General features: G+C 26.5%; 1 protein-coding gene and 1 long non-coding RNA gene across 3 annotated transcripts; both read left to right on the top strand.

Moving 5' to 3' along the window:
- Positions 1-7,155: 7,155 nt before the first annotated feature.
- LOC128668243 (putative mediator of RNA polymerase II transcription subunit 26) lies at positions 7,156-9,607 on the top strand. Its single transcript, XM_053740753.1, has 2 exons — positions 7,156-7,252; positions 7,458-9,607. Exons 1-2 carry the CDS (start codon positions 7,225-7,227, stop codon positions 9,605-9,607), a joined length of 2,178 nt encoding a protein of 725 aa, XP_053596728.1. The 5' UTR covers positions 7,156-7,224.
- Positions 9,608-10,157: 550 nt separating this feature from the next.
- On the top strand, positions 10,158-13,522 carry LOC128667598 (uncharacterized). 2 transcript variants are annotated; one of them, XR_008403540.1, is made up of 4 exons: positions 10,158-10,182; positions 10,349-10,605; positions 10,712-10,882; positions 10,951-13,522. It is a non-coding gene; the product is annotated as an uncharacterized LOC128667598 (long non-coding RNA). The 2 variants fall into 2 exon arrangements; XR_008403538.1 differs by having other exon boundaries at positions 10,159-10,605.
- The last annotated feature ends 11,301 nt before the right edge of the window (positions 13,523-24,823 follow it).

The following is a 24,823-nucleotide window of genomic DNA, read 5'->3' as shown; positions in this document are numbered from 1 at the left end:
GGTCGAAGTAGGTCCGGCTCTTAGACTATAATAGGTCTGATAGTTTTTTAGTTACATTTATTTCACTAGAGGCGCTTGCGCATTACCATCCTAGTACAGCTGTTTTTTTTTGCTAATTGGTAAGCCTGAATTTTTTCAATTCAATTTTTTTTTTATTTATATCAATTTTTTTGTTATCAATCGAGATATTTTAAGTAGATTCTTTTATGATTATAAAATAAATACTAATATAATTATAAAAAAAAAAAAAAAAAAAAAACAACAAATTTTAATGAACGAAAATTTTAAATATTTTATATTTATTTCTGCTTCCCGCCATTTTTTCATTATTTTTTTATTATTTCATAATAAATGAGCATTATGAGTCGTGCACTTTCGGATTTTCCAAATTTTTTTTACAATTCGTTTCAACAACAGGGACTCAAATTTTGTGATCCCTGTTCTAAAATAATTAGGGAACGGTTGAGAGCAGCCTTGACCAACAAAATGTATACAGGCTCTCCTTTTCATTCGAAGGACTACATCGAGTCTTCGATATTTATCAACAATTATGTTTTTTCACGTCAACTTGATTTTCATAAAAATTTCTACATAAATGATATTAAAATAAAATTAATTGTAAATATCGGAAACGATCGATCGGTTCACGCTTGATTCCTTGGAATTCAAAGAGATTAGACTTTCCTTTCTTAGTGTTGAGAAAAAAGGCTTCTAACTACAAAAACGTAATGATCTTACCAATGTAATAATTTGATCATAAAAATTATAAATTTACCAAATCTTAAAAGTTTAAAATTATAATTAAAGAAAAACCAACTGAATTTTTTTTCTTTTCTTAAGTATCGATTATAATTTTACTTAAGTTATACTTGACAGCAAAAGTTACAATATAACCAAATTACAAATAACAAATTTATAAATTTAATAAGTTTCTATTAATAAAAACAAATGTATTCCTAAAGTCATTTTAAACATATCGTTGATTTACTGTTTGAATATTACCTAGAATAATATTTTATTTTTCTTAATTTAATTTAAACTATTTATAATATTTATCGTTTATAATATTGTATTTCTTAGAAATATCATTCTTAGAACATTTATGCATTTGTGAAACAGAGAGCGTTGTAAAATTACACTTAAAAGTATGTGACAGTGTGCTACCTGTAGGTTCTTCTCTTTCTATCATAAGATACTAGTGAAATAATCGACAATCTGTGGCGACAATTAGTAAAATAAAAAAAAAAAAAAAACATCGAGTCATTGTGTAAAATCGTATCTCACTTGGTGGATAATCGTTGCGGTGAACACTTCATCAAAAAAAAGTATCCTAAGTAAGTACGAAAATTTTTTTTTATACTTGAATGCATAATATTGTTCGTTAAGTTTTATATAAATCGGGAAATGAAAGCCGCGGACAATATTATTTGGAAATGTAAGTCTGGTTATATTAATAAAAAAAAAAAAAGAAAACGAAAATAGGGAAAAAAAAAATCAAATTAAAAATTATTGTCAAAAAAATTTTATTTATTTATAAAATTAAACTTTGTAAGAATATAGCAGCGGTTATTATTTAGCAATGTATGTCCGGTTCTATTGATGAAAAAAATTTGATGATTGAAAATTGGGTTAAAAATTTCAGCCAAACCAAAATTTATTCATTTTTAAAAATTAGCATTTTAAGAAACGTACAGCGAATATTATTTAACAATGTTAGTCCGGTACTATTGAAAAAAAAAATTAAAAAAAAAATTTGATAATTAAATATTAAGTTAATAATTATTGGCGAAAAAGAAATTTATTTATTTTTAAAATATAGCGTTGTAAAAAAAGTCAAGCGAATATTATCTAGCAACGTCAGTGCGGTTCTATTGATAAAAAAAAAAATAAAAAAAAAATTTGATAATTAAAAATTGGGTTGAAAATAATCGGCAAAAAAAAAATTAATTTATTTTTAAAAATTAGCGTTTTAAGAAAGGTACAGCAATATTATTTAGCAATGTAAGTTCGGTTCTATTGTGAAAAAAAAAAAATTAAAAAAAAATTTGTTAATTAAAAATTACGTTAAAAATAATCGGCAAAAAAAAATTTATTTATTTTTAAAATATAGCGTTGTAAAAAAAGTCAAGCGAATATTATTTAGCAATGTATGTCCGGTTCTATTGATGAAAAAAAAATAAAAAAAAATTTGGTATTAAAAAATTAAGTTAAAAATTATCGGCGAAAAAGAAATTTATTTATTTTTAAAATATAGCGTTGTAAAAAAAGTCAAGCGAATATTATCTAGCAACGTCAGAGCGGTTCTATTGATAAAAAAAAAAATAAAAAAAAAATTTGATAATTAAAAATTGGGTTGAAAATAATCGGCAAAAAAAAAATTAATTTATTTTTAAAAATTAGCGTTTTAAGAAAGGTACAGCAATATTATTTAGCAATGTAAGTTCGGTTCTATTGTGAAAAAAAAAAAATTAAAAAAAAATTTGTTAATTAAAAATTACGTTAAAAATAATCGGCAAAAAAAAATTTATTTATTTTTAAAATATAGCGTTGTAAAAAAAGTCAAGCGAATATTATTTAGCAATGTATGTCCGGTTCTATTGATGAAAAAAAAATAAAAAAAAATTTGGTAATTAAAAATTAAGTTAAAAATTATCGGCGAAAAAGAAATTTATTTATTTTTAAAATATAGCGTTGTAAAAAAAGTCAAGCGAATATTATCTAGCAACGTCAGTGCGGTTCTATTGATAAAAAAAAAAATAAAAAAAAAATTTGATAATTAAAAATTGGGTTGAAAATAATCGGCAAAAAAAAAATTAATTTATTTTTAAAAATTAGCGTTTTAAGAAAGGTACAGCAATATTATTTAGCAATGTAAGTTCGGTTCTATTGTGAAAAAAAAAAAAATTAAAAAAAAATTTGTTAATTAAAAATTACGTTAAAAATAATCGGCAAAAAAAAATTTATTTATTTTTAAAATATAGCGTTGTAAAAAAAGTCAAGCGAATGTTATTTAGCAATGTATGTCCGGTTCTATTGATGAAAAAAAAATAAAAAAAAATTTGGTAATTAAAAATTAAGTTAAAAATTATCGGCGAAAAAGAAATTTATTTATTTTTAAAATATAGCGTTGTAAAAAAAGTCAAGCGAATATTATCTAGCAACGTCAGTGCGGTTCTATTGATAAAAAAAAAAATAAAAAAAAAATTTGATAATTAAAAATTGGGTTGAAAATAATCGGCAAAAAAAAAATTAATTTATTTTTAAAAATTAGCGTTTTAAGAAAGGTACAGCAATATTATTTAGCAATGTAAGTTCGGTTCTATTGTGAAAAAAAAAAAATTAAAAAAAAATTTGTTAATTAAAAATTACGTTAAAAATAATCGGCAAAAAAAAATTTATTTATTTTTAAATATAGCGTTGTAAAAAAAGTCAAGCGAATATTATTTAGCAATGTATGTCCGGTTCTATTGATGAAAAAAAAATAAAAAAAAATTTGGTATTAAAAAATTAAGTTAAAAATTATCGGCGAAAAAGAAATTTATTTATTTTTAAAATATAGCGTTGTAAAAAAAGTCAAGCGAATATTATCTAGCAACGTCAGAGCGGTTCTATTGATAAAAAAAAAAATAAAAAAAAAATTTGATAATTAAAAATTGGGTTGAAAATAATCGGCAAAAAAAAAATTAATTTATTTTTAAAAATTAGCGTTTTAAGAAAGGTACAGCAATATTATTTAGCAATGTAAGTTCGGTTCTATTGTGAAAAAAAAAAAATTAAAAAAAAATTTGTTAATTAAAAATTACGTTAAAAATAATCGGCAAAAAAAAATTTATTTATTTTTAAAATATAGCGTTGTAAAAAAAGTCAAGCGAATATTATTTAGCAATGTATGTCCGGTTCTATTGATGAAAAAAAAATAAAAAAAAATTTGGTAATTAAAAATTAAGTTAAAAATTATCGGCGAAAAAGAAATTTATTTATTTTTAAAATATAGCGTTGTAAAAAAAGTCAAGCGAATATTATCTAGCAACGTCAGTGCGGTTCTATTGATAAAAAAAAAAATAAAAAAAAAATTTGATAATTAAAAATTGGGTTGAAAATAATCGGCAAAAAAAAAATTAATTTATTTTTAAAAATTAGCGTTTTAAGAAAGGTACAGCAATATTATTTAGCAATGTAAGTTCGGTTCTATTGTGAAAAAAAAAAAATTAAAAAAAAATTTGTTAATTAAAAATTACGTTAAAAATAATCGGCAAAAAAAAATTTATTTATTTTTAAAATATAGCGTTGTAAAAAAAGTCAAGCGAATGTTATTTAGCAATGTATGTCCGGTTCTATTGATGAAAAAAAAATAAAAAAAAAATTTGATAATTAAAAATTGGGTTGAAAATAATCGGCAAAAAAAAAATTAATTTATTTTTAAAAATTAGCGTTTTAAGAAAGGTACAGCAATATTATTTAGCAATGTAAGTTCGGTTCTATTGTGAAAAAAAAAAAATTAAAAAAAAATTTGTTAATTAAAAATTACGTTAAAAATAATCGGCAAAAAAAAATTTATTTATTTTTAAAATATAGCGTTGTAAAAAAAGTCAAGCGAATGTTATTTAGCAATGTATGTCCGGTTCTATTGATGAAAAAAAAATAAAAAAAAATTTGGTAATTAAAAATTAAGTTAAAAATTATCAGCAAAATAAAACTTATTTATTTTTAAAAATTAGCGTTTTAAGAAAGGTATAGCGAATATTATTTAGCAATGTAAGTTCGGTTCTATCGCAAAAAAAAAAATTTTTTAAAAATTTGTTAATTAAAAATTAGGTTAAAAATTATCGGCAAAAAAAAATTTATTTATTTTTAAAAATTAGCGTTTTAAGAAAGGTACAGGGAATATTATTTAGGAATGTATAACCGGTTCTATGGATAAAAAAAAATAAAAAAAAATTTGATAATTAAAAATTAAGTTAAAAATTATCGGCGAAAAAAAATTTATTTATTTTTAAAAATTAGCGTTTTAAGAAAGGTACAACGAATATTATTTAGCAATGTTAGTCCGGTTCTATTGCAAAAAAAAATAAAAAAAAAATTTGTGAATTAAAAATTGGGTTAAAAATTATCGGCAAAAAAAATATTTATTTATTTTTAAAATATAGCGTTGTAAAAAAATTCAAGCGAATATTATTTAGCAACGTCAGTGCGGTTCTATTGATAAAAAAAAAAATAAAAAAAAAATTTGGTAATTAAAAATTAAGTTAAAAATTATCAGCAAAAAAAAACTTATTTATTTTTAAAAATTAGCGTTTTACGAAAGGTACAGGGAATATTATTTAGGAATGTAAGTCCGGTTCTATTGATAAAAAAAAATGTATTTTTAAAGTCATTTTAAACATATTGTTGATTTCCAGTTTAAATATTACCTAAAATAATTTTTTTTTTTCTTAATTTAATTTAAACTATTAATAATATTTGTCGTTCATAATGTCGTATTTCTTAGAAATATCATTCTTAGAACATTTATGAATTTGTGAGACAGAGAGCGTTGTAAAATTACACTTAAAAGTGTGTGACAGTATGCTACCTGTAGGTTCTTCTCTTTCTATCATAAGATACTAGTGAAATAATCGACAATCTGTGGCGACAATTAGTAAAATAAAAAAAAAAAAAAAACATCGAGTCATTGTGTAAAATCGTATCTCACTTGGTGGATAATCGTTGCGGTGAACACTTCATCAAAAAAAAGTATCCTAAGTAAGTACGAAAATTTTTTTTTATACTTGAATGCATAATATTGTTCGTTAAGTTTTATATAAATCGGGAAATGAAAGTCGCGGACAATATTATTTGGAAATGTAAGTCTGGTTATATTAATAAAAAAAAAAAAGAAAACGAAAATAGGGAAAAAAAACTCAAATTAAAAATTATTGTCAAAAAAATTTTATTTATTTATAAAATTAAACTTTGTAAGAATATAGCAGCGGTTATTATTTAGCAATGTATGTCCGGTTCTATTGATGAAAAAAAAATAAAAAAAAATTTGGTAATTAAAAATTAAGTTAAAAATTATCAGCAAAATAAAACTTATTTATTTTTAAAAATTAGCGTTTTAAGAAAGGTATAGCGAATATTATTTAGCAATGTAAGTTCGGTTCTGTCGAAAAAAAAAAAATTTTTTTAAAATTTGATAATTAAAAATTAGGTTAAAAATTATCGGCAAAAAAAAACTTATTTCTTTTTAAAAATTAGCGTTTTAAGAAAGGTACAGGGAATATTATTTAGGAATGTATAACCGGTTCTATGGATAAAAAAAAATAAAAAAAAAATTTGATAATTAAAAATTAAGTTAAAAATTATCGGCAAAAAAAAATTTATTTATTTTTAAAATATAGCGTTGTAAAAAAAGTCAAGCGAATGTTATTTAGCAATGTATGTCCGGTTCTATTGATGAAAAAAAAATAAAAAAAAATTTGGTAATTAAAAATTAAGTTAAAAATTATCGGCGAAAAAGAAATTTTTTTATTTTTAAAATATAGCGTTGTAAAAAAAGTCAAGCGAATGTTATTTAGCAATGTATGTCCGGTTCTATTGTGAAAAAAAAAAAATTAAAAAAAAATTTGTTAATTAAAAATTACGTTAAAAATTATCGGCAAAAAAAAATTTATTTATTTTTAAAATATAGCGTTGTAAAAAAAGTCAAGCGAATGTTATTTAGCAATGTATGTCCGGTTCTATTGATGAAAAAAAAATAAAAAAAAATTTGGTAATTAAAAATTAAGTTAAAAATCATCGGCGAAAAAGAAATTTATTTATTTTTAAAATATAGCGTTGTAAAAAAAGTCAAGCGAATATTATCTAGCAACGTCAGTGCGGTTCTATTGATAAAAAAAAAAAATAAAAAAAAAATTTGGTAATTAAAAATTGGGTTACAAATTATCGGAAACAAAAAATTTATTTATTTTCAAAATATAGCGTTGTAAAAAAAGTAAAGGGAATAATATTTAGGAATGTAAGTCCGGTTTTATTGATAAAAAAAAATTAAAAAATAACTTGGTAATTAAAAAGTGATTAAAACATTATCGGTGGGGAAAAATTTTTCCACTTTGAAACATTAGATTCGCAAAAAAAAGGCTGTAAATATTACATAAGGATGTAGGTCCAGTTCTATTGCTAAAAAAAAACAATATCTATCTTTTGCAGATTCATCCAATATCTCACAACAGTATAAGCCAAACAATGAATGGGTTTCGAGGCAAAACTAAAGGTGAATGAGAAAATATAATATTAAAATGTATATTATGATAATGAATAATGGGTACAAAAAAAATGATATAAATTTTTCAGTTGTTAGCTTTATTTGGACAATAATAAAGAAAACGAGTACGATGTTAATTGCAGTATGATTTTATTTGATAAGTTTAAGTTAAATCTTTAAAGTTAAATAAAATTTAATTTTCTGAATCTTACAGGGAGAGGAAGAAGAATGAAAGAAACGCGTGCCCGCCCAGCACTACAACGCGATGCCATCGCGCCAAACGGACCACGAACTCGACTTAGAACTGACCGAGGTGGACCAACCAACGAAGCGGGCACTCTCAACAACCCGCAGCTGCCCGGAGCTCAGCATCCGGCAGGCAATGCCAACCAGCTTCAACGACACCAGGAGCCAGGGGCTGTAAACAACCCGCAGCTGCCAAATGCTCAGCAACTAGATGACAATGTCAACCAGATGCCAAGACATCAGGAACCGGGGGCTGTTAACAACCCACAGCTGCCAAATGCTCAGCAACTAGATGACAATGTCAACCAGATGCCGAGACATCAGGAACCAGGGGCTGTTAACAACCCACAGCTGCCAAATGCTCAGCAACTAGCTAACAATGTCAACCAGATGCCGAGACATCAGGAACCGGGGGCTGTTAACAACCCACAGCTGCCAAATGCTCAGCAACTAGCTAACAATGTCAACCAGATGCCGAGACATCAGGAACCGGGGGCTGTTAACAACCCACAGCTGCCAAATGCTCAGCAACTAGCTAACAATGTCAACCAGATGCCGAGACATCAGGAACCGGGGGCTGTTAACAACCCACAGCTGCCAAATGCTCAGCAACTAGCTAACAATGTCAACCAGATGCCGAGACATCAGGAACCGGGGGCTGTTAACAACCCACAGCTGCCAAATGCTCAGCAACTAGCTAACAATGTCAACCAGAGGCCGAGACATCAGGAACCGGGGGCTGTAAACAACCCACAGCTGCCAAATGCTCAGCAACTAGCTAACAATGTCAACCAGATGCTGAGACATCAGGAACCGGGGGCTGTTAACAACCCACAGCTGCCAAATGCTCAGCAACTAGCTAACAATGTCAACCAGAGGCCGAGACATCAGGAACCGGGGGCTGTAAACAACCCACAGCTGCCAAATGCTCAGCAACTAGCTAACAATGTCAACCAGATGCCGAGACATCAGGAACCGGGGGCTGTTAACAACCCACAGCTGCCAAATGCTCAGCAACTAGCTAACAATGTCAACCAGAGGCCGAGACATCAGGAACCGGGGGCTGTAAACAACCCACAGCTGCCAAATGCTCAGCAACTAGCTAACAATGTCAACCAGATGCTGAGACATCAGGAACCGGGGGCTGTTAACAACCCACAGCTGCCAAATGCTCAGCAACTAGCTAACAATGTCAACCAGATGCCGAGACATCAGGAACCGGGGGCTGTTAACAACCCACAGCTGCCAAATGCTCAGCAACTAGCTAACAATGTCAACCAGATGCCGAGACATCAGGAACCGGGGATTGTAAACAACTCACAGCTGCCAAATGCTCAGCAACTGATTGGCAATGCTAACCAGTTATCAAGATCCTTAATGCTGCCAAATTTTAGCATACCACCTCCAAAGATTGCGCAGCGACCGTCTTCTATCGAGCCCCATCTGCCATCAAAGCGCACAATGAAAGCCATTCAAAAGTTCAACCGCAATTACTCGAAGCTCTTGGAACAGGTTGGAAAAAATCAGCAGCAATCCCAAGAGTTGTCAGGATGGAATCAACTGCAGCAGCAACGATTGCAACCACAGAAGCAGCAATTGCAACTGCAGCAGCAGCAACTGATGCAGCAGCAATTGCAACCACAGCAGCAGCATTTGCAACCACAGCAGCAGCAATTGCAACCACAGCAGCAGCAATTGCAACCACAGCAGCAGCAATCACAACCACAGCAGCAGCAACTGCAACTACAGCAGCAGCAATTGCAACCACAGCAGCAGCAATTGCAACCACAGCAGCAGCAATCACAACCACAGCAGCAGCAACTGCAACTACAGCAGCAGCAATGGCTATCACAGCAGCAGCAATTCTTACTACTGCAGCAGCAAGTGCTACCTCAGCAGCAACAATTGCTCCTACAGCAGCAGCCGTTGCTACCACACCAGCTGCAATTGTTACCGCAACAGCAGCCACTTCTTCAACAGCAACCTGGGATCTTACTTCCTCCTAATTTAGCCCATCAGCACATTTATCCTCCATTTAATTTTCCTAATCATCCACCGAATTTCTCTACTCTTTTCTATCCGTACTTCTGCCTTCCTAATCAATACGCTCGTCCTTAGAGTTTACTGAGAAAAAAAATATTCTTTAACAATATATTCAAAGACAGTATCCGTCTACAGTATACTTCTCGTATTTGTATATCTATATTTAGTAAAATCTAGTAAATATAAATATACAAATACATGAATGGTTAGGTACTGGGTCTTTTACATTATGTTATAATAATAATAATAATATTATTAAAAAAAATATTTATAACATAAATTTTAATAAAAAAAATAATAATAATCATAACAATATTGATATCATTAATAATTAAAATTATAATAATTATTCACTTTTTTAAAAAGCTGTACGTTTTTCCAAAAAAAAAAAAATAATAAATCAACAATTTATAAAAATGTATTAAGTTATTAATAATATTATTCTTGAAAAAAAAACTGTGATTTATTCTATCCATGTGTTTAGTTTAAAAATTATAGTCAAAAAATATAAATAATTTAAAAAAAAAAAATTTCTTTTAACTATAACACTCAGAATTCAAATTTTCGCTCTCATTTTATAAAACAAAATGGCCGACATTAACCTATGGGTTGTTGACGTTAAAAGGTTTAAGTGAAAGTAGTGAGTCAAAGTAATGTCTGAATTATTTTGTTTACTTAATTTTCGTACATAAAAATTAATTATTTACATTTATAATAAAATAAAAAATTAAGGAATCAATAATTATTAAAAAAAAAAAATTCATTTCTTGCCTCGTTTCTCTTTTTAACATATTTCTATCTTGTCTTTGCTCTCAGCTGCCTCCGGTCGTTCCGTACCCTTTGATAATATTCATCTCTATCGATGATCGAGATGGAAACAATGGTTCAACTTTAATTATTTTAATAATTCAAAAGTGACGCTATATTGTTTTAATGTAATTTTACAAATATTAGCGTTAATAATATGTTGTTTTTTATTGGATTCACTAAAGCCTCCTTAGATAGTAAACGTCAATTAACGTAATTAAATTACGATGTATATCTAAAAAAATTTAATTGGACAACTAAATAAGGTAAATATGTTTGGAGATTAGAAGAATTAATTTAATCTTGATTAATGGATAAATAAATAAAATATCAGAAATGATCAACAATAATCTTCACTTAAATGATTTGAAGGTTAGAATACAAAGAAGAATACAACGATGAAAGGTACAAGCATAATAATCATGAGGAAATGATAATACTACGGAAGGAATAATGGAATTTTGTCATCGCTTACATACTGAAGATGTGAATTTTATAATACTAGGGACATGATTGATTATTTTACAATACTTACAAAAACAGGTAAATTTTATTCGATACAACAAACATGAAAGAGGCAAATATTTTAACACTACATAAATTAATTTCAGCAATGAATAAAAGATAAATTGGCATATTTGGAAACACGACAATTACCATAATTATTTATGGTCTGAAAATATAAACTAAAAAGTGAAAAAGTGATTGCAAAATTGTATAGGAATGAGGGGCCGGTACTGCTGACAAAAAAAATATTTGAAAAATGTATTAACAATTTGATCGCTAAAATTTGATGGCCAAACAAAAAAATTACCTAATTTCGAAGAATTTGTATTGTAAAAAAGCATAAGTGAAATTGTATACGGATGAAAGGGCCGGTACTGCTGATAAAAAAATATTTGAGAAATTTATTTACAAATTAATCGCTATAATCTGATGGCCAAAAAAGAAATTAATTTATTTTTAAGAATTTGTATTGTGAAAAAGTGTTTGTGAAATCGTATAGGGATGACGGGCCGGTACTGCTGATGAAAAAATATTTGAAACATTTTTTTACAAACTAATCGCTATAATTTGATGGCCAAAAAAATTAATTTATTTTTAAGAATTTGTATTGTAAAAAAGTGATTGCGAAATTGTATGGGGATGAGGGGCCGGTACTGCTGATAAAAAAATATTTGAGAAATTCATTTATAAATTAATACACAATATCGCTCACTTTTTTACAATTCAAATTCTTGAAAATTAACTAATTTTTTTTGTTGACCATCAAATTATAGCAATTAATTTGTAAATAAATTTTTCAAAAATTTTTTTATCAGCAGTATCGGCCCCTCATCCCCATAAAATTTTGCAATCACTTTTTTTGTAGAATTTGTATTATGGAAAAGCATAAGCGAAATTGTATAGGGATGAGGAGCCGGTATTGTTGATAAAAAAATATTTGAGAAATTTATTTACAAATCAATTGCTATAATTTGAAGGCCAAGAAAAAAAATTAATCAATTTTTAACAATTTGCATTGTGAAACAGTGCGAGCGAAATTGTATAAAGATGAGGGGCCGGAACTGCTGATGAAAGAATATTTGAAAAATTTATTTTCAAATTAATTGCTATAATTTGAAGGCAAAAAAAAAATTAATTTATTTTTGAGAATTTGTATTGTGAGAAACTGTTTGCAAAATCGTATAGAGATGAGGGGCCGGTACTGCTGAAAAAAAAATATTTGAGAAATTTTTTTACATATTAATCGCTATAATCTAATGGCAAAAAAAAAATTAATTTATTTTAAAGAATTAGTATTGTGAAAAAGTGTTTGTGAAATCGTATAGGGATGACGGGCCGGTACTGCGGATAAAAAAAATATTTGAGAAATTTTTTTACATATTAATCGCTATAATCTGATGGCAAAAAAAAAAATTAATTTATTTGAAAAAATTTGTCTTGTGAAAAAGTGATTGCGAAATTGTATAGGGATGAGGGACCGGTACTGCTGATGAAAAAATATTTGAGTAATTTGTTTATAAATTAATACATAATGTAGCTCTCGCTTTTTCACAATACAAATTCTTCAAAATTAACTAATTTTTCTTTTTGGCCATCAGGTTATAGCAATTAATTTGTAAATAAATTTTTTTAATATTTTTTCATCAGCAGTACCGGCCCCTTATCCGTATACAATTTCGCAATCACTTATTCACAATACAAATTCTTAAAAATAAATTAATTTTTTTTTGACCATCAAATTATAGCAATTGATTTGTAAATAAATTTCTCAAATATTTTTTTATCAAAAATACTGGCTCCTCATCCCTATACTATTTCGCAAATACTTTTTTTGTAGAATTTGTATTGTAAAAAAGCATAAGCGAAATTGTATAGGAATGAGGAGCCGGTACTGCTGATAAAAAAATATTTGAAAAATTTATTTACAAATTGATGCTCTTAAAGTGATGGCCAAAAAAAAAATTAATTTATTTTTGATAATCTGTATTGTGAAAAAGTGAGAGCGACATTGTAAAGGGATGAGGGGTTAGTACTGCTGATAAAAAAATATTTGAAAAATTTTTTTACAAATTAATCGCTATAATTTGATGGCTAAAAAAAAAAAATTTATTTATTTTTAAGAATCTGTATTGTGAAAAAGTGAGAGCGACATTGTGTAGGGATTAAGGGCCGGTTCTGCTGATAAAAAAATATTTGAGAAATTTTTTTACAAATTAATTGCTATAGTTTGATGGCTAAAAAAAAAAAATTTATTTATTTTTAAGAATCTGTATTGTGAAAAAGTGAGAGCGACATTGTGTAGGGATTAAGGGCCGGTTCTGCTGATAAAAAAATATTTGAGAAATTTATTAACAAATTAATGTTTTTAAATTGATGGCCAAAAAAAAAATTTATTTATTTTTAAGAATCTGTATTGTGAAAAAGTGAGAGCGACATTGTATAGGGATGAGGGGTCAGTACTGCTGATAAAAAAATATTTGAAAAATTTTTTTACATATTAATCGCTATAATTTGATGGCCAAAAAAAAAATTAATTTATTTTAAAGAATTTGTATTGTGAAAACCCCGTATAGGGATGACGGGCCGGTACTGCTGAGGAAAAAATATTTGAGTAATTCATTTATAAATTAATACCCAATGTAGCTCTCACTTTTTCACAATACAAATTCGTCAAAATTAACTAATTTTTTTTTTCGGCCATCAAATTATAGCAATTTATTTGTAAAAAACTTTTTCAAATATTTTTTTATCAGCAGTAGCGGCCCCTCATCCCTATACAACTTCGCTTACACTTTTTCGCAATACAAATTGTTAAAAATTAATTAATATTTTTTTTGGCCATCAAATTATAGCAATTGATTTGTAAATAAATTTCTTAAATATTTTTTTATCAAAAATACTGGCTCCTCATCCCTATACTATTTCGCAAATACCTTTTTTTGTAGAATTTGTATTGTAAAAAAGCATAAGCGAAATTGTATAGGAATGAGGAGCCGGTACTGCTGATAAAAAAATATTTGAAAAATTTATTTACAAATTGATGCTCTTAAAGTGATGGCCAAAAAAAAAAATTAATTTATTTTTGATAATCTGTATTGTGAAAAAGTGAGAGCGACATTGTAAAGGGATGAGGGGTTAGTACTGCTGATAAAAAAATATTTGAAAATTTTTTTTACAAATTAATCGCTATAATTTGATGGCCAACAAAAAAATTAATTAATTTCTAAGAATTTGTATTGTGAAATAACCTAAGTGAAATTGTTGAGGGATAAGAGGCTGGTACTGCTGATAAAAAAATATTTGAAAAATTTTTTTACAAATTAATCGCTATAATTTGATGGCCAACAAAAAAATTAATTAATTTCTAAGAATTTGTATTGTGAAATAACCTAAGTGAAATTGTTGAGGGATAAGAGGCTGGTACTGCTGATAAAAAAATATTTGAAAAATTTTTTTACAAATTAATTGCTATAGTTTGATGGCTAAAAAAAAAAAATTTATTTATTTTTAAGAATCTGTATTGTGAAAAAGTGAGAGCGACATTGTGTAGGGATTAAGGGCCGGTTCTGCTGATAAAAAAATATTTGAGAAATTTTTTTACAAATTAATTGCTATAGTTTGATGGCTAAAAAAAAAAAATTTATTTATTTTTAAGAATCTGTATTGTGAAAAAGTGAGAGCGACATTGTGTAGGGATTAAGGGCCGGTTCTGCTGATAAAAAAATATTTGAGAAATTTATTAACAAATTAATGTTTTTAAATTGATGGCCAAAAAAAAAATTTATTTATTTTTAAGAATCTGTATTGTGAAAAAGTGAGAGCGACATTGTATAGGGATGAGGGGTCAGTACTGCTGATAAAAAAATATTTGAAAAATTTTTTTACATATTAATCGCTATAATTTGATGGCCAAAAAAAAAATTAATTTATTTTAAAGAATTTGTATTGTGAAAACCCCGTATAGGGATGACGGGCCGGTACTGCTGAGGAAAAAATATTTGAGTAATTCATTTATAAATTAATACCCAATGTAGCTCTCACTTTTTCACAATACAAATTCGTCAAAATTAACTAATTTTTTTTTTCGGCCATCAAATTATAGCAATTTATTTGTAAAAAACTTTTTCAAATATTTTTTTATCAGCAGTAGCGGCCCCTCATCCCTATACAACTTCGCTTACACTTTTTCGCAATACAAATTGTTAAAAATTAATTAATATTTTTTTTGGCCATCAAATTATAGCAATTGATTTGTAAATAAATTTCTTAAATATTTTTTTATCAAAAATACTGGCTCCTCATCCCTATACTATTTCGCAAATACCTTTTTTTGTAGAATTTGTATTGTAAAAAAGCATAAGCGAAATTGTATAGGAATGAGGAGCCGGTACTGCTGATAAAAAAATATTTGAAAAATTTATTTACAAATTGATGCTCTTAAAGTGATGGCCAAAAAAAAAAATTAATTTATTTTTGATAATCTGTATTGTGAAAAAGTGAGAGCGACATTGTAAAGGGATGAGGGGTTAGTACTGCTGATAAAAAAATATTTGAAAAATTTTTTTACAAATTAATCGCTATAATTTGATGGCCAACAAAAAAATTAATTAATTTCTAAGAATTTGTATTGTGAAATAACCTAAGTGAAATTGTTGAGGGATAAGAGGCTGGTACTGCTGATAAAAAAATATTTGAAAAATTTTTTTACAAATTAATCGCTATAATTTGATGGCCAACAAAAAAATTAATTAATTTCTAAGAATTTGTATTGTGAAATAACCTAAGTGAAATTGTTGAGGGATAAGAGGCTGGTACTGCTGATAAAAAAATATTTGAAAAATTTTTTTACAAATTAATCGCTATAATTTGATGGCCAACAAAAAAATTAATTAATTTCTAAGAATTTGTATTGTGAAATAACCTAAGCGAAATTGTTGAGGGATAAGAGGCTGGTACTGCTGATAAAAAAATATTTGAAAAATTTTTTTACAAATTAATTGCTATAGTTTGATGGCTAAAAAAAAAAAATTTATTTATTTTTAAGAATCTGTATTGTGAAAAAGTGAGAGCGACATTGTGTAGGGATTAAGGGCCGGTTCTGCTGATAAAAAAATATTTGAGAAATTTTTTTACAAATTAATTGCTATAGTTTGATGGCTAAAAAAAAAAAATTTATTTATTTTTAAGAATCTGTATTGTGAAAAAGTGAGAGCGACATTGTGTAGGGATTAAGGGCCGGTTCTGCTGATAAAAAAATATTTGAGAAATTTATTAACAAATTAATGTTTTTAAATTGATGGCCAAAAAAAAAATTTATTTATTTTTAAGAATCTGTATTGTGAAAAAGTGAGAGCGACATTGTATAGGGATGAGGGGTCAGTACTGCTGATAAAAAAATATTTGAAAAATTTTTTTACATATTAATCGCTATAATTTGATGGCCAAAAAAAAAATTAATTTATTTTAAAGAATTTGTATTGTGAAAACCCCGTATAGGGATGACGGGCCGGTACTGCTGAGGAAAAAATATTTGAGTAATTCATTTATAAATTAATACCCAATGTAGCTCTCACTTTTTCACAATACAAATTCGTCAAAATTAACTAATTTTTTTTTTCGGCCATCAAATTATAGCAATTTATTTGTAAAAAACTTTTTCAAATATTTTTTTATCAGCAGTAGCGGCCCCTCATCCCTATACAACTTCGCTTACACTTTTTCGCAATACAAATTGTTAAAAATTAATTAATATTTTTTTTGGCCATCAAATTATAGCAATTGATTTGTAAATAAATTTCTTAAATATTTTTTTATCAAAAATACTGGCTCCTCATCCCTATACTATTTCGCAAATACCTTTTTTTGTAGAATTTGTATTGTAAAAAAGCATAAGCGAAATTGTATAGGAATGAGGAGCCGGTACTGCTGATAAAAAAATATTTGAAAAATTTATTTACAAATTGATGCTCTTAAAGTGATGGCCAAAAAAAAAAATTAATTTATTTTTGATAATCTGTATTGTGAAAAAGTGAGAGCGACATTGTAAAGGGATGAGGGGTTAGTACTGCTGATAAAAAAATATTTGAAAAATTTTTTTACAAATTAATCGCTATAATTTGATGGCCAACAAAAAAATTAATTAATTTCTAAGAATTTGTATTGTGAAATAACCTAAGTGAAATTGTTGAGGGATAAGAGGCTGGTACTGCTGATAAAAAAATATTTGAAAAATTTTTTTACAAATTAATCGCTATAATTTGATGGCCAACAAAAAAATTAATTAATTTCTAAGAATTTGTATTGTGAAATAACCTAAGTGAAATTGTTGAGGGATAAGAGGCTGGTACTGCTGATAAAAAAATATTTGAAAAATTTTTTTACAAATTAATTGCTATAGTTTGATGGCTAAAAAAAAAAAATTTATTTATTTTTAAGAATCTGTATTGTGAAAAAGTGAGAGCGACATTGTGTAGGGATTAAGGGCCGGTTCTGCTGATAAAAAAATATTTGAGAAATTTTTTTACAAATTAATTGCTATAGTTTGATGGCTAAAAAAAAAAAATTTATTTATTTTTAAGAATCTGTATTGTGAAAAAGTGAGAGCGACATTGTGTAGGGATTAAGGGCCGGTTCTGCTGATAAAAAAATATTTGAGAAATTTATTAACAAATTAATGTTTTTAAATTGATGGCCAAAAAAAAAATTTATTTATTTTTAAGAATCTGTATTGTGAAAAAGTGAGAGCGACATTGTATAGGGATGAGGGGTCAGTACTGCTGATAAAAAAATATTTGAAAAATTTTTTTACATATTAATCGCTATAATTTGATGGCCAAAAAAAAAATTAATTTATTTTAAAGAATTTGTATTGTGAAAACCCCGTATAGGGATGACGGGCCGGTACTGCTGAGGAAAAAATATTTGAGTAATTCATTTATAAATTAATACCCAATGTAGCTCTCACTTTTTCACAATACAAATTCGTCAAAATTAACTAATTTTTTTTTTCGGCCATCAAATTATAGCAATTTATTTGTAAAAAACTTTTTCAAATATTTTTTTATCAGCAGTAGCGGCCCCTCATCCCTATACAACTTCGCTTACACTTTTTCGCAATACAAATTGTTAAAAATTAATTAATATTTTTTTTGGCCATCAAATTATAGCAATTGATTTGTAAATAAATTTCTTAAATATTTTTTTATCAAAAATACTGGCTCCTCATCCCTATACTATTTCGCAAATACCTTTTTTTGTAGAATTTGTATTGTAAAAAAGCATAAGCGAAATTGTATAGGAATGAGGAGCCGGTACTGCTGATAAAAAAATATTTGAAAAATTTATTTACAAATTGATGCTCTTAAAGTGATGGCCAAAAAAAAAAATTAATTTATTTTTGATAATCTGTATTGTGAAAAAGTGAGAGCGACATTGTAAAGGGATGAGGGGTTAGTACTGCTGATAAAAAAATATTTGAAAAATTTTTTTACAAATTAATCGCTATAATTTGATGGCCAACAAAAAAATTAATTAATTTCTAAGAATTTGTATTGTGAAATAACCTAAGTGAAATTGTTGAGGGATAAGAGGCTGGTACTGCTGATAAAAAAATATTTGAAAAATTTTTTTACAAATTAATCGCTATAATTTGATGGCCAACAAAAAAATTAATTAATTTCTAAGAATTTGTATTGTGAAATAACCTAAGTGAAATTGTTGAGGGATAAGAGGCTGGTACTGCTGATAAAAAAATATTTGAAAAATTTTTTTACAAATTAATTGCTATAGTTTGATGGCTAAAAAAAAAAATTTATTTATTTTTAAGAATCTGTATTGTGAAAAAGTGAGAGCGACATTGTGTAGGGATTAAGGGCCGGTTCTGCTGATAAAAAAATATTTGAGAAATTTTTTTACAAATTAATTGCTATAGTTTGATGGCTAAAAAAAAAAATTTATTTATTTTTAAGAATCTGTATTGTGAAAAAGTGAGAGCGACATTGTGTAGGGATTAAGGGCCGGTTCTGCTGATAAAAAAATATTTGAGAAATTTATTAACAAATTAATGTTTTTAAATTGATGGCCAAAAAAAAAATTTATTTATTTTTAAGAATCTGTATTGTGAAAAAGTGAGAGCGACATTGTATAGGGATGAGGGGTCAGTACTGCTGATAAAAAAATATTTGAAAAATTTTTTTACATATTAATCGCTATAATTTGATGGCCAAAAAAAAAATTAATTTATTTTAAAGAATTTGTATTGTGAAAACCCCGTATAGGGATGACGGGCCGGTACTGCTGAGGAAAAAATATTTGAGTAATTCATTTATAAATTAATACCCAATGTAGCTCTCACTTTTTCACAATACAAATTCGTCAAAATTAACTAATTTTTTTTTTCGGCCATCAAATTATAGCAATTTATTTGTAAAAAACTTTTTCAAATATTTTTTTATCAGCAGTAGCGGCCCCTCATCCCTATACAACTTCGCTTACACTTTTTCGCAATACAAATTGTTAAAAATTAATTAATATTTTTTTTGGCCATCAAATTATAGCAATTGATTTGTAAATAAATTTCTTAAATATTTTTTTATCAAAAATACTGGCTCCTCATCCCTATACTATTTCGCAAATACCTTTTTTTGTAGAATTTGTATTGTGAAAAAGCATAAGCGAAATTGTATAGGGATGAGGAGCCGGTATTGTTGATAAAAAAATATTTGAGAAATTTATTTACAAATTAATTTCTATAATTTTATGGCCAAAAACAAAATTAATTTATTTGAAAAAATTTGTATTGTGAAAAAGTGAGAGCGACATTGTATAGGGATGAGGGGTCAGTACTACTGATAAAAAAATATTTGAAAAATGTTTTTACAAATAAATCGCTATAATTTGATGGCCAAAAAAAAATTAATTAATTTCGAAGAATTTGTATTGTGAAATAACCTAAGTGAAATTGTATAGGGATAAGCGGCCGGTACTGCTGATAACAAAATATTTGAGAAATTTATTTACAAATTAATGGTGTTAAATTGATGGCCAAAAAAAAAATTAATTTATTTTTAATAATCTGTATTGTGAAAAAGTGAGAGCGGCATTGTAAAGGGATAAGGGGTCAAGACTGCTGATAAAATCATATTTGATAATGTTTTACAAATCAATTGCTATAATTTGATGGCCAAAAAAAAAAATTTATTTATTTCTAAGAATCTGTATTATAAAAAAGTGAGAGCCACATTGTGTAGGGATTAAGGGCCGGTTCTGCTGATAAAAAAATATTTGAGAAATTTATTAACAAATTAATGTTTTTAAATTTATGGCCGAAAAAAAAAAATTATTTATTTTTAATAATCTGTACTGTGAAAAAGTGAGAGCGACATTGTATAGGGATGAAGGGCTGGTTCTGCTGATAAAAAAATATTTGAGAAATTTATTAACAAATTAATTGCTATAATTTAGTGGCTAAAAAAAAAAATTAATTAATTTGGAAGAATTTGTATTGTGAAAAAGTGTGAGTGAATATTGTACAACGATATTGGCTCGTTTCTGGTGATGAATTATCTCTAAAAAATACATGATGGGAAAATATTGGTAAAAATCGTTCGAATAGAGCAATATTACAATTTGGTTAAATTGAAATCGTTAATATTCATCTATAAATCGTTTTTTATTATTAATAATTTTTAGTTTTTTGACATGCTTATTTGCTTGTAGCTAGAAATCATCTAACTGCTGCTTAGTTTTATTCTTTTACTTACTAAATTTTTTACCGAGCACTTTTTGAGATACTAAAAATGCGTTTTGATAAGAATTACAGCGATTTGTTCGAATCGTGATTATTATTAATTTTGTAAGTTTTGATGATTTCTATTCGAACTTACGAATGCGTCTTACGCCAGGAGCATTGGCTTTTTAATGATTAAAAATTATTTAAATGTTGCTTAGTTTTACTATCTTACTTACAAAATTTTTTACTGTACACCTTTTAGGAAACTAAAAGGTCGTTTCGATAAGAATCACAACCCCGCTTAAAAAATTCGTTAGATTCTTATAGTTGTATACATAAGGCCTTATACTTAACTATGGCACTTCTCATAGAACTTAATTATTCCTAAGAAATCTCTATGATAATATATGAGAATCTATTGAATTCCATGAGTTTTTCTATACAGGGCACGATTCGTCTGAAATGTGGTTGTAAATAATTTTGTAAGTCAGGGATGATTTCCATTCGAACATAAGAATGCGTCTTATGCTAGGAGCATTGACGTTTTAATAATTAGAAACTATTTAACGGTTGCTTAGATTTATTATTTTATTTATAAAATTGTTAATTGAACACCTTTTAGGAAACTAAAAGTGCATTTTCATAAGAATCTTCAAGATTCGTCTGAAATGCCGTTCTTAACATTTTTCTAACTTCAAAGCACTAATAATTTGATGGCTTTGCAGAATTTCATTTTTTGCTATTTTTTAGGCAATTACTATAGAATCTAGGTGAAAACGACATGTTTGAAAAGAGCCTGGTTTTTAATGAATTTCTGCTTGTAGTTATATGTCTACATAATGTACAATATTGGCCATAAATTCACGACGGGTGGCGTTCAAATCGGTAAAATAAACTAAAGATAAATAAACATTTAGAAAAATTAAATTTAAATAGATAAAAAAGTAGATAATATAAAAATTTTATAAAAAAAACAAACAGTAAAAAAATACTTAGGTAATAATTTAAATGGATAAAAAAATATATCGGTAATAAAAATAACAGAAAAATGAAAACTACTCTAAAAAAAAAAAATTAGCCAATTAAAACTGAGGATAAAAAAATAGCGCGCATTTTTAAAATCGGCTAACAAAAAATTGGTATAATTATAAATATTGATATATGAAAAAAACAATAAAAAAAATACATAATAAAAAAAAACATATGGTAAACAAAAAAACGGATAATTTAATTTAAGAAAAAAAAAAATTTACAAATAAAAAAAAAGATAAATATACATTAATCTATTCGATTAAGCTAATAATTATAAAAAATTGCAAAAACAAAAATTTATAATTATATAAATTGATAAAAAAAATTCTGTATAATTAAAAATATAGATGAAAAAAAAAAAAAATAATCAATTTCCTGAGTAAAAAAAATTGCGGATAAATATAAATAAGAATTAATATAATATAGATAAATAAATAAAAGAATAAATATATAATTGTAAAAAAAACACACCAATTTTTAAACATTTGGATGAATATAATTATCTATATTTAAACATATAGATAAATAAACAATTGCACAAAAGATTTGATTTCAAAATAAATATACTTGTTATCGGAAGGACACAGATTCCAAGCCCAGCAGATTAATTTTATAAATATTTATTTTGAAATCAAATCTATTTAAATTTAATTTTCTAAATGTTTATTTATCTTTAGTTTATTTTACCGATTTGAACGCCACCCATCGTGAATTTATGGCCAATATTGTAAGTCATGTCATATTTTTATATAAACAGTGATGACATCACTTTTACAATACGTAAATTCCGACTTCTGTAATTTAAATTGAGTAAATTCTTATATATAAATATTTTGGCAATCACTATCTTTGTCAAAGAAGGGGAATTAAAAATTTGTAGATGTCACTGTTCTACCATTCCCTCTAAGTCGATAGAATAGTTTGTCATATGTATATCTACTTCTCACCACTAGATGGTGCTCGCTACTGTCGGTAAGGACCCTTTTTATCGACGAAAAACCCTCCAACATCTTCTTAATATAAGAAATTTTAATTTGTTTATTCTAGTTATAGTGTTAATTACTATGAAATTGTATTTTGAAATTATAAGAACAGAAAATTTTATACGATGGTTGTTTTAGTTATTTTTGTTTATAAATACAAATATTAATGAATGTGTGTAGCTGCATGCAAAAACATATATAGATATATATTCTTGAACTGTGTGATTTTATGAATTAAATTTTAATAGATAATTTCTTAAATATAAAAAAAAAATTTGTTCAAATAATAAAAAATATATTAAATATAAAATATTCATTTATTAATTATTAAAAAGTGATTCATTAAATGTTAAAAAGTGATTTATTAAATACTAATAAATCATTTTTTAAATGGAAAGAAATCGTTTATTAAATATTAACAAATCGTTTATTAGATGCTAAGAAATATTTATTAAATACAAAAAAATGATGTTTAAGAAATGATTTGTTAAATATTAATAAATATTTCTTAAATAAAGCTCCGTTAAGAAATAATTTGTTAAATATTAACAAATATTTTTTAATACTAAGAAATCCTTCTATCAGTGCGGTATATAATTATTACTTTCCTCAAATTGTCAAAAAGTATATTTCAAGCGCATCAGTTTTTATAGTTTGAAACAATGAAATTTTACTTGTGTTTGTAAGCTTTTAATGTATGTGACAGAATTAACCTAAAGTATTACTGATGCGCGGCTATATCTATATGGCAAGATAACGTATTTTATCATTTCAAACAATAAATTTTAAAGACCAAAAGTGACTATTTTTTTTTTTCATATCAATATATTTTAGAGAATCATTTTTATACTTTTTCGCTTTCAATATTATATTATTTATGAATTACCTTTTTTGATACGAGTTTATTGTTCAAACAATAAAAATGAATTGAAAATCCTAATAAAATTTATAATTTATTTTTTTGCGTGCCTTTAAAACTCTATTTAAAAAAAAAATATAAATATCATGTTCTTGCCCATGTGGCCAACCTTTTCGGAGAATAGAAAAAGTTTACTAAGTTGAAATTTTAACAGTTTATTCTCATCTAAAAATGAAACATAATTTTTTCTATGTTCCATTTCAAACTCATATTGCCTTCAATAGTAAATGAAGCTAAAATTATTTCTAAGTCCCTATTTTGAACAGATTTTGTCTTCATATAATCATATTCACGTTGAGGGCAAAATGAGACTTAATCAATTAGTTAAGCTGTTGAGGCTAAGTTGAGACTTATCCAACAAAAACTTCCGAATGAGACCTAAATGAGTCCAAAATTCACTGTTGAGGCCAAAATCCGGAATTATTTTTCGACTCGGGGTGTTGTAATATAGGAATAATTCTCAGAGTACAAGCTATAAATCAATTTGTTGAAATGTTTAATATTGCATCAAAACCGTAAGACCTTTAGATTAGTATAACATAAATTACAGCATTTAAAAAATTAAGCAAATTGCAAATCAAGTCAGTTTTCATATATTGTAACAATTCAGATGTGATTTTTTAATGTCCGCATTTATTCTGACACTCGGAACTTAAAAAAAAATTATTCCACGTTCAGAGTAAATAGAGAACTTTTGTCAGCGGAGTGATGTCGTAATAAATATTAGGAAATTTTATTTTAATCATTAATTATTTTAGTTATAGAGCTTTAAAGATGGAATGTATTGAAATTTCATAAAAACATTTTTTACGTAATAATCATAAGTAAATTATTTCTTTAAGGATTAATTATTTTTTACTTCTAGTAGTTCACTCCGTAGACTAATTTTTTTTTACATATGAATAAAATTCTCGGTCGAAGCAGAGTTCACCCTGAGAGGGTTAAATAAATAAAAAATTTTTCGTTCCTCATGTAATCAGCAGGATTTTAAAGGGTCTTTTACCATAAAATATCCCAATCTAACGAATTCGTTTTGAAAATTATGTATTTCTAATAATCGAGATTGTAGAATTTTATTGCTGTTATCTTCTATTTGTAAATCACTAGTGTTTGTAATTAAAATGAAATCATTTAAGTGTTCACTCCACTTTAAAACACTCATTGCAGATTAAAAATTCAAAATTCGCCAAGAGTTAGATTAAGAATTGAAAGTTACATCGTCGTTTATGCAAATGAAGTTCAAAACTAATTGTTGTGTTATTATAATTTCTATATTTTATACTAGATTATAAATTTTTCAGCATTAGCCGCAA

The sequence above is a fragment of the Microplitis demolitor genome, chromosome 1, assembly GCF_026212275.2.
Source record: "Microplitis demolitor isolate Queensland-Clemson2020A chromosome 1, iyMicDemo2.1a, whole genome shotgun sequence".
Classification (NCBI taxonomy): Eukaryota; Metazoa; Arthropoda; class Insecta; order Hymenoptera; family Braconidae; genus Microplitis; species Microplitis demolitor.
This window is presented reverse-complemented; position numbering and strand designations above follow the sequence as displayed.